General features: G+C 36.7%; 1 protein-coding gene across 2 annotated transcripts in view; it reads right to left on the bottom strand.

Moving 5' to 3' along the window:
* Positions 1-596: 596 nt before the first annotated feature.
* Positions 597-17815, bottom strand: part of LOC142341447 (uncharacterized) — a 545892-nt gene continuing 528673 nt past the window's right edge. Inside the window, exons 2-7 of one of the 2 annotated variants that reach the window (XM_075392396.1) lie at positions 12907-13330; positions 12288-12302; positions 8312-8793; positions 7600-7780; positions 6586-6886; positions 597-2267 (exon numbers count right to left, since the gene is read on the bottom strand). In XM_075392396.1, coding sequence (XP_075248511.1) covers positions 1294-2267; positions 6586-6886; positions 7600-7780; positions 8312-8793; positions 12288-12302; positions 12907-13224 — 2271 coding nt within the window. In that variant the 5' untranslated portion in view covers positions 13225-13330 and the 3' untranslated portion in view covers positions 597-1293. The remainder of the gene's footprint in view (positions 2268-6585; positions 6887-7599; positions 7781-8311; positions 8794-12287; positions 12303-12906; positions 13331-17815) is intronic. The other variant, XM_075392397.1, reaches the window with a different exon arrangement.

The following is a 17815-nucleotide window of genomic DNA, read 5'->3' as shown; positions in this document are numbered from 1 at the left end:
CCGCCAAATTGTCCAAACACCAATTTCTCACTCCACTTTAAAGGTATTTTGTAAAAAGTCATTCCTCAGACCTACTCGAATTTTCGCTCCCTTTACTATTTCAGTGTGACCAAAATCACCACTCTTAGACTTCTCACTGACGTGAAAAAACCGAAAAAAGCGTGAAGAGATCTTTAAAAAAAGACAGCGCACCAATACAATTCAAATTTATTGAATTGTAAAAACCAAGAGAAAGCCAATAATAGCCCCAGTTAAGAACCTCCCTTCACACCTTGAAATTGTCTCCTCAAAACAGTATCGATAAATCGCTGACTTAGTGATCAGTAAGTCGTACGATTCTAAGGGAGCTGTTCAGCCAGTTAATGTCCTCCGAGCTTTACCTCTTTTTCTCGCTTTTCAGGGCAAAAATTTTTAAGGGTCCGACAACAAATCTGTCAAGAGGAAAATTGCATAAAAAAGACGACAGGACTAATATAATTGAAAGATAATGAATTTATTCTCATAGATGTCAAGCGAATTTTCGGAATTTTTTGTCTACAATTGACCTCTTAATCTTCGGCCAATTTTTCATTAGCTCTTCCCGATCACTTTAAAACTGTGTTATAAAAATTTGAATTGTCCATTGGGCTTAAAATAAACATTTCGACAATCGATTATTCGATAGTGTACAATAAAATACTTATTATCAGCATTATTAAACGGTTATTACAGACTTAAACATTACTCACTCCAGTTACCAATTATCACAGCAAAATTACAGTTCCAACTATTCGAGTATCAAACCATTCGAAACAGCAGTACACAAATACACAACAGTGAACATTGTTTGTTTAACCTCGAGCAGGTAAGTCATACAATTCTTCCTTTGATTAACAATAGGGAACGGAACCACAATTGATCAGCACACAATTGTGAAAAGTCATAATCTTCCAAGAAATGACACAAAAAGAAAAACAGTACAATTCATTTTGTTTTTCAAGTTCTCACAAATTCATTTTTCTCTTTCTCTGCCGCTTATTTATTCCAGTGGCCAGAAATTTTTGGTTTCAAGAAGTTTTGTCCGTTAAATCATGTTATGGAGTAACACAGTTGCTTCGTCGTCGTAATTTTGTCATGATCACTTTCGGATCATAAATCGACATGAAATCGTTTCTCAATTTTGCAATTGATTTCGGTGGAAAGTTTGTTTGTAATAACATCATGATAGAGTAGAAAAACAATGTTCTGTAAGAGATAGATAGACATATATGAGTGTAAGTAAAGAGATAGAAGGATAGATAGAATCAACGCTCTTCATGACGCGTACTCGAACGCTCGCATAATGTCGGCGATAGAAAGCTGGTTGTGGTTGCCAGTCGCAAAGTAAAGATCGAAGTTGTAGTAAGGCACTGACATCTGAGGCGAGAGAGTCACGCGGGCAACTGTCGCGTCCAGAATATTGCTCTCTGTCAACTGGCGAAATGACTGGCACTGCTCTGGACTCCAACGTCTCGTTGTGGAGTTGGGGTGCAGACCATTCATCGATCCGTTACACCTCAAAACTGGGATACTTTTTAAAGCTTCTACATTTTCGTCTGGGATTTTGAAAATCTCGTCAAAACGAGCCACTAACTCGCCACCATAATCAACGTCTTGAATTTTTACAAACTTATTTTTCTCGAGACAAGCGTGTCCTAGTTTTACCGTAACACGTCGTAATTCACCTCTGATTTTTGAGACGAAATACTGACCCGGCCAGGCTATAGGTTGTCCAGTTGTTGGGTCGCTGTCAATTACCCGCCTTGACGGACTTGTAAAAAATGAGTTTAACAAAGCCTTGAGCTGTTCTCTGAATTTATTCGTTGTTTGATTAATCGGAATGAAGTTGAAAAATGTCGGTAATACGACGTACGATATAAGAATTTTAACATTGGAGCCTGCCTTGATGTTTAATTTTGATGAGATTGAGGTAACGTTTTTAGATAGATCTCGAGGCGAGCCACCATCAAACGGAAAAGCATCTTGACCTCGATTTGGGGGGTGATTGCTCCTTCCTTGTTGGTTATTGTAATAGTGGGAGTTGTTAAAATTGTGGGTATTTTGGGACGGGAAGTTGGGTTGGTTCATAGGGTGTTGATGGTGGTGGTGATGATGTAGATGAGGGTGTGCCACAAGGGCTGCTGTTGGAAGGTTAGTGGGAGGAGGGTGTACCGCAGATACACTGTCGCCCAATTCAAATTGTTCCATTAGGTTGGCTAGATCTTCATCATCCGTGGGACTTGGCGGCCCTAGAAATGGAAAAGTTAGAAAACTATAGCTCACTTCTTCAAGCAACTACCACTGCCACAAAATCTTTTACTTACAGAAAACAATAGACAGAATAACTATTAAAAATGTGAATCGAACAATTTTTTTTAAATGCAGGCAGTTTGTCCGATAACAGTCGTGAAATCATCTACTTTGACATGTCATCGACTTTGTCATTAAAATATTTGACTGTCATAATGAGAAAGTTTTGAGCATTGAAATCATTAAAAATATAGCTCGCAGATTGCCAGAGAATAGCCCCAATAGCTGTCTGGATCTGTGGTATCAGAAAGCTAGTATAAGATACAGACCAAAAAATAACTCTTTTTATTAGATGTTATTTGCTAAATGTTAAACGCTAAATGATAAGCGTAAACCTATAAAACTGTATAACTTATTGCAGCATCTATTAGATTCTCTTAGATAACCTTCAATTAGAGTGAAACACACTCACATGACCTTATCTCATTGAATTAAAGTGAAGAATTTAGCAGGACAAGTCCTGAAGCAATTCAAAAAATTTTCATTGACTAAGCAAAAAACTAGACCTTGATTGGACAGTAGATGGATTGGGAACACCATTTTGAAAACATAACTGACAGATTGCCAGAAAATAGCCGCAATAGCTTCGTAGATCTGCAGTCTCAAAACAGTAAAAAAGATGGACCAAAAAAAATCGTCTTTTCATTGAAGGCTGATCTGTTATATATTGATTAAAAATCTGTATAAGTTATTGCTGCCTCTATTAGCTGCTCTCTAATAACCTTCATTTATAATAACACACACCCATTTGACCTTATCTCTTTGAGTTAAAGTAAAAAAAATCAATTTCAAATTGAGGAAGTCATTTTTGAGAGTGAGGTAAGTCAAGTGTGACCGAAAATTTGATCACGCAAATGGACAAAAAAATTCGCTCAATTAAGAGCGGAAAATGACGTCACGCACGCACTTAAGTTGAAATTGCATGAACGAATGAACAAAAAGCAGATTTGAAGTGGTTGTGACGTCATATGGTCGTAACAAAAATCGCGACGACGAAATAAAAAAACATAGCAGGACAAGTCCTGACGTACAATTCAAAGAATTTTAAATGACTAAACAGAAAAACTAGACCTAGAATGGACTATGATTGAATTGAGAAAACTATTTTAAAAAAATCAAAAATAAGAAAAAAAACAGAAAATCAATGTCAAAACGCCGCATGTGAACAAAAAAACCACTAGCGAGAAATGAAAATTTAATTCAAACAAAAACCTTGTCGTAGAATGAGCAGTGAATGGATTGGGAAAACCATTAAAACAAATCAGATCCAAAAAATCGAAAAAACAGTATAAATCAGAGTGAAATTGCCGCATGTGAACAAAAAAACCACTAATGAGAAACCGAATTTTTGTTCAAACATCGCTTTCTCACTCTACTTTAAAATAAGAGCGAAAAAAATTCACGCCGCAAAACCACTCGCTTTTTCGCTCCACTTCCTGTTTCGGCGTGACCAAAATCACTACTCCAATTTGACTTCAAAAATCATGAAAATGTGTGAACAGATCTTAAAAAAAAGACAGCGCCCCAATACAATTCAAATTCTTTGAATTGTAAAAAAAAACCAAGCGAAGGCCAATAATAGCCCCAGCTATCGCTATGCGGCTATTTAAAAAAATGCAATGCAAAAAAAATCGAAAACAAAACTGTAAAAAGAAAGACAATTTGCCACATGTGAACAAAAATTGACAATCGATAAAGCGAATTTTTGTTCAAACACCATTTTCTCGCTCTACTTAAAAATTCGAACGAAAAAATTCACGCCGCAAAATCACTCGGTTTTTCGCTCCAATTCCTGTTGCTGCGTGACCAAGATTACTACTCCAATTTGACTTCAAAAATCATGAAAATGTGTGAACAGATCTTAGAAAAAAAGACAGCGCCCCAATACAATTAAAATTCTTTGAAATGTAAAATACAAGAGAAAGCCAATAATAGCCCCAGCTATCACTTTGCGGCTATCAATAGGCAACTAGGAGATTTAGCATCCATATACAAAATCAGCACAAATTACGCCTTTAGCCTCACTGAATTCTTCGCAAAATTTCCCTTTCTATAAAATATAAGGTAACGTTGAGAACTCGCGAAAATGCTTAGGATGCACAATTTTTGATGGGCTCAAAAACTCGCCGGGTCAAAAATTGTCAGGAAATAACTCTTGATAATGGTCTTAAAACACTGCTTGTTAACTCTGCCAATCAAAACACTCATTGCAAAAGCATAATGAATACATTCTTACAAACTTAAATGAATTATTGAAAAACCTAAAATCTAGGACTCACTGCATTTAGACTAAAAAAGTCAAAATTTAAACTAATCAAGAAAATTACAAAGGAAACATAACACTCAAAGGGAAGAAACTGGTTATTACCAAAACCTAGCCCCAAGAATAGAAGAGAATAGCGAATAAAATTTTATGTCTCGGGAGTGCTGGAAAGCTAAATGTTAAAAGGCTAAAAACTACATCTTTGTTTTTCGAAAAATCAAATTGAAGCAAAAACAATGATATTTCATTATTTAACAATCGAGGGTTAGAAAAAACAGATCTAAATTTAAAAAGACCGCTCAAAGAGAAAATGAGAAAAGCCAAAAATTTACTCCAAAATTTAAAGAAATGTTGCCATTTTGCATTCGAAACGCATTATCATACTGAAAACAACTGGAAGAATTGCAGTTAAAAAAGAACAAAAATTTCAATTAAAAATTGAACTTAATGTAAACTTTAGTTACGTACCAAGAGACAGATTTCATCAAAACCAAGTCTCTTGCCAAAAATTACAAAATGGTAAATCTGCTGGTACAGTAAAATTTTGGGCTATATAAAAGCCAAACAGATGGCAGAAACCGATCCAAACACAGAAAAATGAAAAAGTTGCCAAAAATATTAGAAAGTATCTTCAATAGCTTCTGTAATGCTAATATTCATTCATTGCCAAATTATTAAGCTTTTACAAAGTGTTTGCCCTCTTAAACTAAAGCAAACAGAAAATGAACACAAAGTTTCCAAAAAATCTAAAAAAATTAGCAACTATTAGTCAAAGTCGCCAAAATGTGTGACGTCTATATCTTCAAAAATAATTTCTTTCATTAAAAGTTATCCATTCGCCCAACTGTAAGAAATTTAAAAGATAGCTGAAGTCAAATTCAGAGTGAGGAAGTCATTTTTGAGAGTGAGGTAGGTCAAATATGACCAAAACCAATCACGCGAATGAACAAAAACTTCACTAAGAGTGAAAAATGAGGTCACGCACGCAATTCATTAAAAGATTTGAACTGATTGTGACGTCTTATGGTCGTAACAGAAATCTTGACGACAAAATAAAAAACCAAGAGAAGGCCAATAAAAGCCTCAGCTATCGCTTTGCGGCTATTAACCAGAAACCAATGCATAAAAAATTCGCGAGCTTAATAGCCATATAAACTATGACCGGCCTTTAAAAAAACCAAAATAACAAAAATTTAAAATTTGACAAAAACAAGAAAAAAATTGCCGCATTCAGGGCTCAAAACAGCAGAAACTGACCTTTTCACCTAGAATTTAGGCCATACAACAGTTTGAGCACATTAAACACCTTAAAAGCTACTAAAGCCAGCTGAGGTCTTTTATTGCAACTTGATGCTCGCCGGGCTTTACCTGTTTCTCCCGTTTCAAAAGCTCAAAGTCATGGAAAAGGTGTGAAAACATCTTATAAGAAAGACAGATCACCAATACAATCAGAACTCATTGGATTGTAAAAAAGAGGTCGCCTAAATAATAGGCTGACGGCGGCTATGAAAAAAACATCAAGAAATCAATACTCCTCTTCGGGTCGTTAAAATCCACGAAGGGACTTTAACAACCCCGCTATCATTTCGTGCCTATTAGAAAGAGGTATAATAACTTCTCGAGGAATCAATCACTCAAGAGTCTTCGATTTTAACATTACAAAAGCATTTGCTCAAGCAAAAATATCACCACTTGTCTCACAAACCTGTAAACTAACCATTTTTCAGTCTACAAGCAATGCTACGCTTTCGAATGACAGTATATACTAGGTTCTCTAAATAATCCAAAAACAATATTTTTTGCATGCATATTGATTTTGATTAAATTGACAATTTCGAAAAAGAAATCAGCAGGCTTCCTAGTTCTTATTCTATTTATCACTTCCCAAAGACGTGAGAAACGCAACCTGCAAAAACTAAGAGACAATTTTCACTGTTTGTTCCAAACCAACCAAAATTAATTCCGATAGCAAAAGCCAGAAGTCACTCTCAAACCTTCGTCAAAATGTGAGAACTGTTCGTCGGCAGTGTTCATAAGCCACTCTTCGACCACACTGTTAGTGGCACTACTAGATTCGTCTCCGGCCATCACCACCACACCAACCGCACCCCCTGGACCCACCCCAGCTGCTCCTGCCCCTCCTACCGCGCCCCCTCCGGGTGACCCCACTTGGTGTTGGAGGACGTGCGAGGGATTGGTGGTGGTGGTGGGTGGCAAGTTGGATTTGGGACTCCAGTCTGTTCCACCTCCTCCCACTCCACCGGATCCTGTAGTCTGCTTAGCCTGTTCGTCAGCCTGAAAAAAAATACAACCCACATATATGAATATGCAGTGTACCATAAAGCTGAAAAAGCAAACGTTTCAAAAATCACTGGACAGAGTTATTACTTAGATCATGTTTACAAAAACATGAAATGGAGCGGAAGGGAAAAAGTGATGACTTTTAAATCGCCACAATGATGCTCAATTGCATTTCTGGTGTTTTTGGAACGTTCGATCATTTGGTTTTTAGCGCGGACTGTACAAAATTTGCAGAACAAGCGAACGTCCGCGTAGGACTTCAGTGCCTTCCTTATTCAGTAAGCTGATTTTCAACTGCATTTTCTGTATGATTCCAATTTGAACTTCAACCTTTGAACTCTATCTGGAAGTTAGGAAATTTTCGCTAGCGTTGCGACCTTATGGGACAGACTACAGCACGCTGGCTCGAGAGTCCAATTAATACAACTAAGCCTTTCCACAAAAGTGAAAGATCTAAACTTAGTTTGAGAGCAATTAAAAATCTTGTTTGTTTCAAATTTCTGGTACTGACTCGTTCCTATGATAGTCCAACCCCCCATGGTAGAATTATGATAATGGGGTGGAGGCTGTACGATTTATGCCCTCTGATAATCTGAGGTAGGGAACGGAGGGGGCTATAACGTGAGATACCCGGATTCTCAGATAGAGTTCACGGTTCATTTGATTTGAAAATAGCTCAATGAAAGTGTGATGATGTGTAAGATGACCTGCTTGAGAAGCGCTGGTTCGTAGTAGTAGTCAATAAGATCCCTGCCTTTGAACTTGACCTTGACTATTGTGGCCACACTCTTTGCGTTGTGTGCCATGACTTTCACGTGGAACAGGGCTGGCAGCGTCAGACCCTCTGGAAAGGGTAGGTCTGCCGGTGCACCAGCAATCTCGAACAACCTGTAACACATTCTACTGACTACATAGTGTTCAGAGACACGTAGAAACAGAGTGGGTGCTTGGTTATAGGCACCAACACGGATCTTTTCCGCCACCCCCCCCCCCCCCCCCCCACCACCACCACCACCACCACCAAACAGATGCAATTAGTTAAACAGTTATGTTAATACAGCACGTGTGCAAATAGTTTGCATCCACTAAGAACGGGCAAACGGAAAAGGACCCCCCAGAACAAAGGGTTCATGTCAAGAAGCACCAAGCGAAGAATCAGCCTGAATTGAGTGACTCGTTGATTTAATCCAAACTGAGTATTAAAACTGCAATCGATGCTGAATATTGAGAGCAACTGGGTGCCTGGTTGAGAGCTAGAGCAATTTGAGACAAAGATTTTGTAAGATAAGAAAGATACACAAATACAAAGTCATATGACCCAACTAATTGCTCCGAACATTGTCTTAAGAACAGTTTTAAAACCCTCGCTAATTTCTTAAATTTGCGGGTGTTGTGATATTCTTTATGCAATTGCTCTACCTGGCAAGAGGTCGGCAGAATGCGACAGCAGCCGGAGTTAGGGGCCAGACATCTGCCAGTTGATAGGCGTTGATGTAGCCCCAATCAATCAAATAGACGTCACAAATGTGATTCGTCACCGACACCACAAAACCCCTCGACAGGCCCTCCGAAGGATCGTTCACGCACACGAAACTATTTTGATTCGTTCCTTTAGCTTGTTTACTTGTTCCACGCTTGCTTACATTTTCACTGTTCATTTGGTTAGAACTCTGCTCGAGTTGCTTTTTCAAACTCTGAAAAGATAGCTTCAATTCTTTGTTGTTTTCGATTCCCAGGAACAGGTTAGAAGCTAGGATCTCAGTGACGTAAATGCTGCAGTTTGAGCCTATGGTGTCGCAGGCCGAGCCTAGCGGTGGTTGGTGTTGTTGTTGATCGTGTTGTTGTTTGTGTGAGTCGTCCGGACACACGTGGCTGTACTTGTTCAAGCATGCTTGATATGCCTAATAAGCAACACACAAAAGCAGTTAGGTTAACATTAACAGCAGGTCACTTCAGAAAAGTTAAGACGGCTGTTCAAACATTACCAAACTCTGAATATTTTATCAACAACAACAATGTTCTTTAGTGTCCACAGCAACTATTTTGTGTTAAAGCACTAATACTTACCTCAAAATTTATCTATATTTATTGTCATCACGTCTTGTCTTTTAAAACTTGAGTACTACACGACAGGCCCCTTTTTGCACTTTGCCAATTTTTTTCACGCCTTTGTCATTTCAGGGCTTTTACCCGTCCTAGGCTGAGAGCATTGTAGCTGCATTTTATAGGTTGCTATGGCAAGATTTCTAGCAATACTTTTTCAAGAGCTAGCCAAGAGCATAGCAATCTTCGTGTCTCAACATAGCCTGAAGATACCAAACTCTGTTTTTTTTAAATGTATCAGTAATAAAAACTAGGTGACATTTCGATCAGAATTTGCGCAAGTTAGATTTTCTGAACTTCAGTAAATATTGACGGAAAAGGACATCTTTACCCCGAATTGTGCCGAAGACAGAACTCGAACCAAGAGTTTAAAAGAAGATTTTCTCAAAAAAGCGCAAAGGGCACAAATACAGACTAACCTTAAACATATTTGATTGAGTATTTCAGAAGTCAATCAACATAGCTGGCAGATTGCCAGAAAATAAACGCAATAGCTTCGTAGATCTGCGAAAAAAATCGTCTTTTCATTGAAGGCTGATATATTTTGATTAAAAATCTGTATAAGTTTTTCGTGCCTCTATTAGCTGCTCTCAAATAACCTTCATTTAGAGTGAAACACACCCAGTCGAACTTATCTCTTTGAATTAAAGTAAATAAAAGTCAATTTAAAAGTGAGGAAGTCATTTTTGAGAGTGAGGTAAGTCAAGTGTGACCAAAAATTTACTCACGCGATTGAACAAAACTTGCTCCATTAAGAGCAAAAAATGGCGTCACACAAGCACTTCAGTTGAAATTGCATGAAGGAATGAACAAAAAGCAGATTTGAAGTGGTTGTGACGTCATATGGTCGTAACAAAAATCGCGACGACGAAATAAAAAAACCAAGAGAAGGCCAATAATAGCCCCAGCTATCGCTGTGCGGCAATTAAAAAGGAATAATTTATTATACCTGCACGACTGTAAAATGAGCATAGCTATTTGGCGTTACTCTCGTTTTTTTAACCAAGACAGAAATTGGTGAAATAAGTTAAACATGAAAAAAATACCGCATGTGAAAACAAGCCTTTAGGCAAATCAAATGAACAAAAATCAAAATCAAGAAATCGATCGTTTTCTTTCATGCAGTGTTCTGAGAAAAAGAGGGAGGAAAAGCAAAAAGTACTAATTTTGCTGGACAATGATTTTCACTACATATAGCAAAAAAAAACGATGAGAGCGCACTTCGGACCTTTTCAAACCCTCATAACACAAATAAGGACTATCTTTAGTCTGTTTTTAAGTACTATTTATAAGTAAGTTATACAGCAGGTTTTCAATATTCTTCTAGTTTTTACAATCTACGCGATGTTCTCTTTCGAGCTTTGATTTTGATTGAAATATCTTCCAATCTTTTGCTGTGTGCAAAAAAAAGAACCTATTCAAACTTTTTTTTTAATTTTTTTGAGTGTCGTCTGCTGCAACAGCAGTTGCTGGATCACATATTGGTTTTGTTTTTACTAAATTCCGTATCCCCTGGTAAACCTTAAACTACCTAAATAAATCGTATAACATTGAGAGTAGTTTTTTTGGTGTGTCCACTCAATATTCAATCGTCTTTCCAATTACCAATTACAAAAGAGACAGAAACAAACTTTTCTGAAAAAGCAAAAAAATGTGTTGAACTTTTACTTTTTTGTCGACAAGATCTTGAGGCAGTAGCGGGCTTGGGCTTAGGGGACTAGAAGTAGGGGGTATTAGGGGGCTAAAACCTGTGTGCGTCTGAGTGAGAGGGTGGATCTGAAAATTTAAAGTTCTTGGTTAATTTAAAATTTAATCTAAAGTTCTTGGTTTTACAATGTGGAAAAAAAAAACGTTTTGAAAGAATAACAAAGATACAAGCTACAGGAGTCTTGCAAACAAGTGGAAAAGCACTAATATTGTCGGAAATTTAAAAAAATTTGCAAACATTTTAGTCCTGAAAGTTGATAACTGGAAATAAACTTACTTCAAGAGTTCTGAAATGACTTTTGGCAAACGCTTTGCAGCTATTAGTATAATTTTCGAGAGAGAAGCACTTTTGGATACGATATCGAGCAGAAATTATTCTGTTGGTCCCATTTATCCAAAAGAAAATCTTGATAAAATCTCCAAAATCGTTAAAAATTGAGATTTGCAAATTAATGGAATATAGTTTTGAAATACATTGTTAAAATCTGCGTATCATTAGCTTAAATACGTTACCACTCATATTTCTCAAAGATGCTTGCAAAAATTTTCCTGGAGAGGTAAAAAAAAGCAAGCATCGCCATTTCTAAAGCAAGCATCGCCAGAAGTATTTCGCCATTTCTAAAGAAATGTTGAAACAAGTCTTTTATTGTCGAACATTGTTTCCATCCATGTCTCATCTTTACGATATTCATCATACTTTCACCAATTTCGCATTTTTTTCCCTGCCGAAATGAAGATTAAGAGCGACTGCTAAACGGCTTAGTTATCTCAAATATAAATCACCCTTAGAATAGGATTCTTTGATTGCCCAGACAAGGTAATCATAACATCATGTTTCAATTGAAGTCAATCTTCACCTAAAATGAACAGATTATTTAAAATGAAAGTTAAAATAATTCGAAATTGTTGCTAAGTGGTAATATGTGTCAATCATTGAACCAGAGCTCAAAGAGGTCAGTATAAAATTAGCGATAGCTATCAATTTCGGATCTTTCCCGTTTGTGCCCCCAGCTTAGTGGGCGCATATAATTTGCACCACCCAGACGCACGTGCCATATTTTTACAATGATTTACTATGTAATGGCACGTGCTCTAACTGGGGGCGCATAGCGTACTGGGGGGGGGGGGGGGGGGCACAAACGGAAAAGATCCTCAACTTCAATTAAAACTGCGCGAAGTCTGCAGTGCATACTTCTGTCACTGTCACATTTTTCCTTCCTTCCGATTAAAACGGTATTCACTTCAAGCATCTAAAGGTACCGCATTTAAACTACTTTCAAAGAAATTGACTCTGACTCACCGGCTATCTAAAAGGATTAAGTAAAGCAGTATAGTCCACTTTACATCGTATTAATAATAATTGTGGTTTCTGCATAATCGTAGCGAAACAGCATCAGGCCACGGTGGCCTGTCCTCAGTTGCCTTGTCCCTATTATTGCAATTGAGATACAAACGCGGAAAAGAGCTGTAAAAGTGGGTTAATTTAGTCAAAATTTGGTACCAGTAGATGCCTGTAGTGATGCCAAAATGTCAATCACTCCATTTTTCAGCAGTATGAGGGCTATGTTTAAAAGAAAATACTTACGGGATGGAAGCGTTTCTGCAAATATGGATGGGGTAACTTTCTCGTTGTTTTTCTATTTTTTTGGTTTCTGGGCTTATGAACTGACGCTTCTTGTACGACCATCAAGCATATTATCAAATTCTAATTAATCTAAATTGATCTACTACAAAAACAGAAAGTTAGAATATTTCACAGTAACGAGCAAATAAACGCCCATCGCATGAATAAATAATTAGGGTGCATTTTTGACATGGTTTCAGAGAAGTAATATTTTTGAATAATTATTTAAAAAGCAAAGCTCAAAGAGAGCATTACATAAAACTAAAAGATCCCCATAGCCGAAAAGAAAAATCTTTTTTATATTGATTACATATCACTTTACTGTGACTGATTAATTAGAATAAGAACGGAATATGAAGTGACGCTACCTTAATTGCAAAGAAACGGCATTCAAAATGCTTTAAGCGAGTACTAAGTTTAATTGGCCGTGCTCATGGCCATGACAGTGAGACTTGATGAGAATCTATTACAACCAAACACAGCAATGTGTTTTCGCTCGCTTTTATCGTTTCGATACACTTGAAAAATTTTATTTTCTTGACCTTCGGCTATCTGCCACACTACCGGGTTGAAATCCCACCTTTGATATGTCAATTTTGGATTCGTGATCTTCCGCCAATCCACTGTCTTGCTGTCCGTCATTCCACTTTCCACCACCTCCACGTTTTCCACCTCCTTCTTTCCTTTTAACAGCCACAGGGGATGACTCGACCCCCACACCCCATACGTTTTTAATCAGGGGCTGCTGCTGATGTTGTTGTTGATAGTTTGCTGTTTGACCCGAGCCAACTGCGTTGTTCCACGCTGTGCCACCAGGTGGGTGATTGTATCTATTAGCCGACGTTGTTCTAGGTCGACGGCTGCTATTATCATTGTAGGACACGGTGTTATTTTGCATTATCTTCAAGTTTGGGGTGAGAAATACTCATGGCATTTCATGCTCAATTAGATCGCATAGTGAATATTAAAAGCACTGTTCAAGCCATATTGTAGTGCATAAATCTGAAATTAGTTCAAGAAATGAACAATAGACAACATTGATCTTTTTGGTGAGTACAGAAAAGCGACACTGAATTCCGAACCATATTTAAGTGAATTCAATTTTTGCCTTAAATTTCAAAGAAAAGACGTGTTAGATTTATACGTTTTTATACGTCAACACAACAACAATAAGTCTAATTCATTCTCCCAAATATAAAGTCGCGCCATGTTAAGCGAGTAACCTTCAAAAAACAACAGTTCAGTTGAAAAACTGAAATTTCTAAGTTCTAACTGAAAAACTGAAGAAGAAATTTCTAAGTTGTTTGGGGAATTTTTTGTCTTATTCGAACTATATTTCACTAGGTAGTTCATTCCAATCAAGTATCGCTAGTCTCACAAATGAGTTTTTCATTTTGATAGAAAATTTTAGGTTGCAAAACAATTTGTAAATCTAGTCGTAACTGTTTTCTTATTTTCAAAAATATTGTCATCCTTTTGTATGTATATCTTCAATAGATTCAAATTTCTCGTCTAAAATATGTTGCACTTTAAGCCCAGTTTAGCTGTTTTTGTAAGGATACAATTAGATTTTGCTCAATTGTGTGAATTATAACTGCAGAGTAGTGCAAATGCTTTCATACCAGGCATAAGACGAGTCTCAATAGGTTTCTGTAATAGAATTTCTAGTAGCATAAATCGTTTTTACCCCTTGGGCCATTTTGGAAGGATATGTTAACTTCCTCTAAAAACGCTAAACTGCTATCTATGTGAACCCCTTAATATTTTACTTACGGTTTCTCGTCGATTGAAATTGAATCAATAAATATCCGTTAAATGAAATCTTTTTCCTGCCAAATATCATGAACTCCGTTTTTGCGGTATTAACTGTAAGGCATTGTTGATGGAAACATCATATGAGTTTGTTGGTTCTTTTTAACTTGAACTCTCTTTTGCCAATGAAGGTATCATAAGTTAGTTTTACCGTATCGTCAGCATATTGTATAGGTTGTTTCGTCAACTCTTGTCGCCATATCATTAATGTAGAGATTATGTTAGAGCGGGCCAAGTACTGTTCCTTGTGGTACAGCTCTATAAAGCTTTAGTTCGTCTGATATGCAGTCGTGTAGGATAACAGATTGGCGACTGTTCGTGAGGAAAATTTTTAATAGATTTTTTGAGCTTTCATCAAAACCTCAGTTGGCCAACTTGATATACAAAACTTCGTAATTGATGGAATCAAAAGCTTCTGATAGGTCACAGTTGCTGTGTCAAATTTGCTTTTGACGATTTCTGTGCTAAATAATAGGAAATCGATGGTTGAGTAGTTTCTCCAAAAACCATATTGATTTTGTCTTAAGTTTATTGTCGTGAATGTATTGACAAATTTGATTGCTCATGATGGCTCCAAAGGTTTCAGAAAGGCTCGGGCAATGGAAATTGCGTTATAGTAAATAGATTCTTCAGGATCGTTTTGGCTCAGGAAACAAGACAATTTGATGCAAAAGTTTACACGAGAACTTAGATGAGGAATGACAGAGCTTGAGTCTTAGGCTATGCAGGAATTTTTGCTGGGCTATAACCCATGCAGGAATGTTTGATGGTTCAATTGGGTTATTTCTCCCCAGGGCCCTAATTGCATCATGACATTCTTTATCCGTTGCATAGTGAAAATTAAAATGTTTTGCTTTTGGTTTCCAATTGCGAGCGCCAGACCTCTATAGTGGAAGCTGAGAGCTTTTGAATTTCCCAAAAGTAGAGATACTATAGTTCAGCAGGTTAGCACTTTTTCCCGTTTGTGTTGGGTATTCGCCGAAAACATATCTCAACTAAAAATTCTGGGTTTTATTTTTCAGAAAGTCTGGTCTCATTTATAACGTATTCACTTTTGCCTGTCAACTCTGCTGCTTCAATAAGATTTATGAAATCTGCTGCATTCGCTGTCATTGAAAGCAAAAATTCGGTTTCTTAGCTAGAAAAACTTTTCGTTATCTTCATCAAAAACATCAGGGTCGACCATCAATTCAGTTAACGTGAACACATTTTTGTCATGTCTGATTGTCATGTCTCATTTTTCGAATGAAGCGTTTTTCAAAAGTGATGTCGTAAAAATTTGATTTCAAAACTTGCAGCATACAATCCAAGTTTTTCAGAACAAACAATTTTTGCCAGCTTTATATTTCAAGGCATTGTTAAAAATCAAAAGAAATATAGTTTATCATTATTATTTGTTTCTGAACCGGTATTTTTTAAATTTCCATATGGTCATAGGACACTTAGAGTAGCAAAGTGATCACTTTATTACAAGGCTATAATAAAGTATAGTGCTGTTTATGATTGAGCAGTAAAGTAATCAATCAAGCTCTTGGTATTGTTGCCGCCGTTTATACGAGTTGTAAAGGTTTGGTTCACAATATGGAAATTATACTTATATCTTTCCCCACCTATCCAAATAGATAAAATCACACAAAGTTATAATTTTTCAATTTTCCTAATTGCATTATCAATGTCAAACCCTAGTTAGTCTAGATATACAGTGAAAATTTGTTTATTGTGATTATAGGTTCAAAATATAAAAATTACACTTATATCTGTCCCCAGCTATCGAAATAGTTACTAAAATCGCACCAAGTTATAATTTTTTGTTTTTCCGAATTAAACTATCAAAGTTAATTGCTAGTTGCTCCAGATATATTGTGAAAATTTGTTTCAAAGGATTATATGTAAGATTCCTAAGAAAAGCAATTTGGTGTTTTCAATGAGACCTTTACACTCATGTTTATCCGTAAAAAGATTTAAATCATTACGGACTTTTGGAGAGAAAATCATCGGCACAAATACCATAACTCCACCATTTTTTTTGGTTTTATTCTAAGCGAGGAAATACGGTTACTTCTGAAAAATCAGTACCATTTTTTGTCAACATTAAAAACATTCATATCATCAAACTCACAAAGCCAGGTTTTAGCGAAAAAGAAAATTTGGTCCTAGATCTTGTACTAGTGTGCGTAGTTGTTCTTCATGTCTGAAAATGCTTTGTACACTAGATGATAAACTTGCAATTCGCACTCTTCTGAGCCATTTTGTTAGTATCGTTGCAAATTAAAACAAGTCCTGGATTTACTTCTATGTCACGGGCTGTTGGAAGCAGCTTTAAGCTAATCAGAAGATGACCTATACTAACGAAAATCAAAGAATATTGCTGGTGGAAGGCACTTTCTCGCAACCTTTGATTAATGTTCGTATTTTTAGGTACTATATTTGCCACAGTTGACGCGGGAATTCTTGTGGCCAGCAGTAGCAGAGCCAAATCAAACCATTTTGATGGTTCGATTGACTAACAGATGTTTCAGGTCACTTACTAATTCCCACTCACTATTTCATACTTCTCCTGCCTGTCTGGGGGTAGTTATATAGTTTATTACGAAAGCTGGAACCGCAATTGTACGAAGGAGCTTTGTTATGCTTTTTCTTTGGTATAGTTCCTTGAGAACATAACTTCTTGTGTTCCTGGAGACAGTTTAACTACTATGCTTGAGCTCGTTGTTCTTTCCGTCTTGAATTAGTAAGTTCGGATTTTTTGGGTCATATTTGTTCAGAACTTAAATTTTGTCGAGGGTCGGGGATAAGCATGGATTGCGCAGTCGATAGGAATGGATTTGTGGACTTTGAAAATTGTCTATTATATTACTGCCAATCACCATTTTGGCATTCTGTTGAGTTCTTTTTTGAGAAATCACGAAATAGTTCGTTTGCCTCTGTCCAGATGCCTATTGTTTTGCATTCATTTGCAAAAGTAACCCCACACTGCACCGTCTCACCTTCTACCGTTTGGGTTTTAGCCATATACAAACCAGACTTAGTCATCATGGTAAATTTTGTAAAGGTATCTTGAATAATTTTTTTTTCCTCCAATTTTTGTAAATTTTTACGTAGAGCCGCTACAAATTCTGCTAGTTTAGGGATGAAAATTGCAATAAAATTTCTTTACTGTGTGATTTGAGAGCTATAAATTAGGGATGCATTAAAAATGTTCAAAATCAAGCGTTTTCAACAAAAGTTCGCTAAGGTGAAAGACGCGTTCAAAGCAAAAAACGACTGTTCTATAAGCAGTGAAATGAGCGTCGGAGATCATTATTAAGTGTAAACTAAAGATGTTTGTGAATACAAGACGATTAATGGTAGCAAATTTGGTTTCTTTGCATTTACAACCAGAATCGTCCAACTACGACTCATTTAATTGCACAAGAGTACATCTTAAAAAACAGAAGTAAGCAATCATCTAAAAATCTTGGCATACATGACTCCCGAGAAATCATACACAAACAGAAATTGAGAGTTTTAAAGTTGTGCAATACTTACTTTCGATCGGTTCCAAAATCTCTCATCATAATAGGTCTTATATGACACATAAAACATTGACGAAATTACCGTGTAATGTTGTTCGAAGACACTTGAAAAACAATACTCTTAAAGCGTATTCTAGTTTGAAAGTAACCTCTAAGGATTTT

The sequence above is a fragment of the Convolutriloba macropyga genome, chromosome 6 (assembly GCF_964194025.1).
Source record: "Convolutriloba macropyga chromosome 6, txConMacr16.3, whole genome shotgun sequence".
Lineage (NCBI taxonomy): Eukaryota > Metazoa > Xenacoelomorpha > Acoela > Convolutidae > Convolutriloba > Convolutriloba macropyga.
This window is presented reverse-complemented; position numbering and strand designations above follow the sequence as displayed.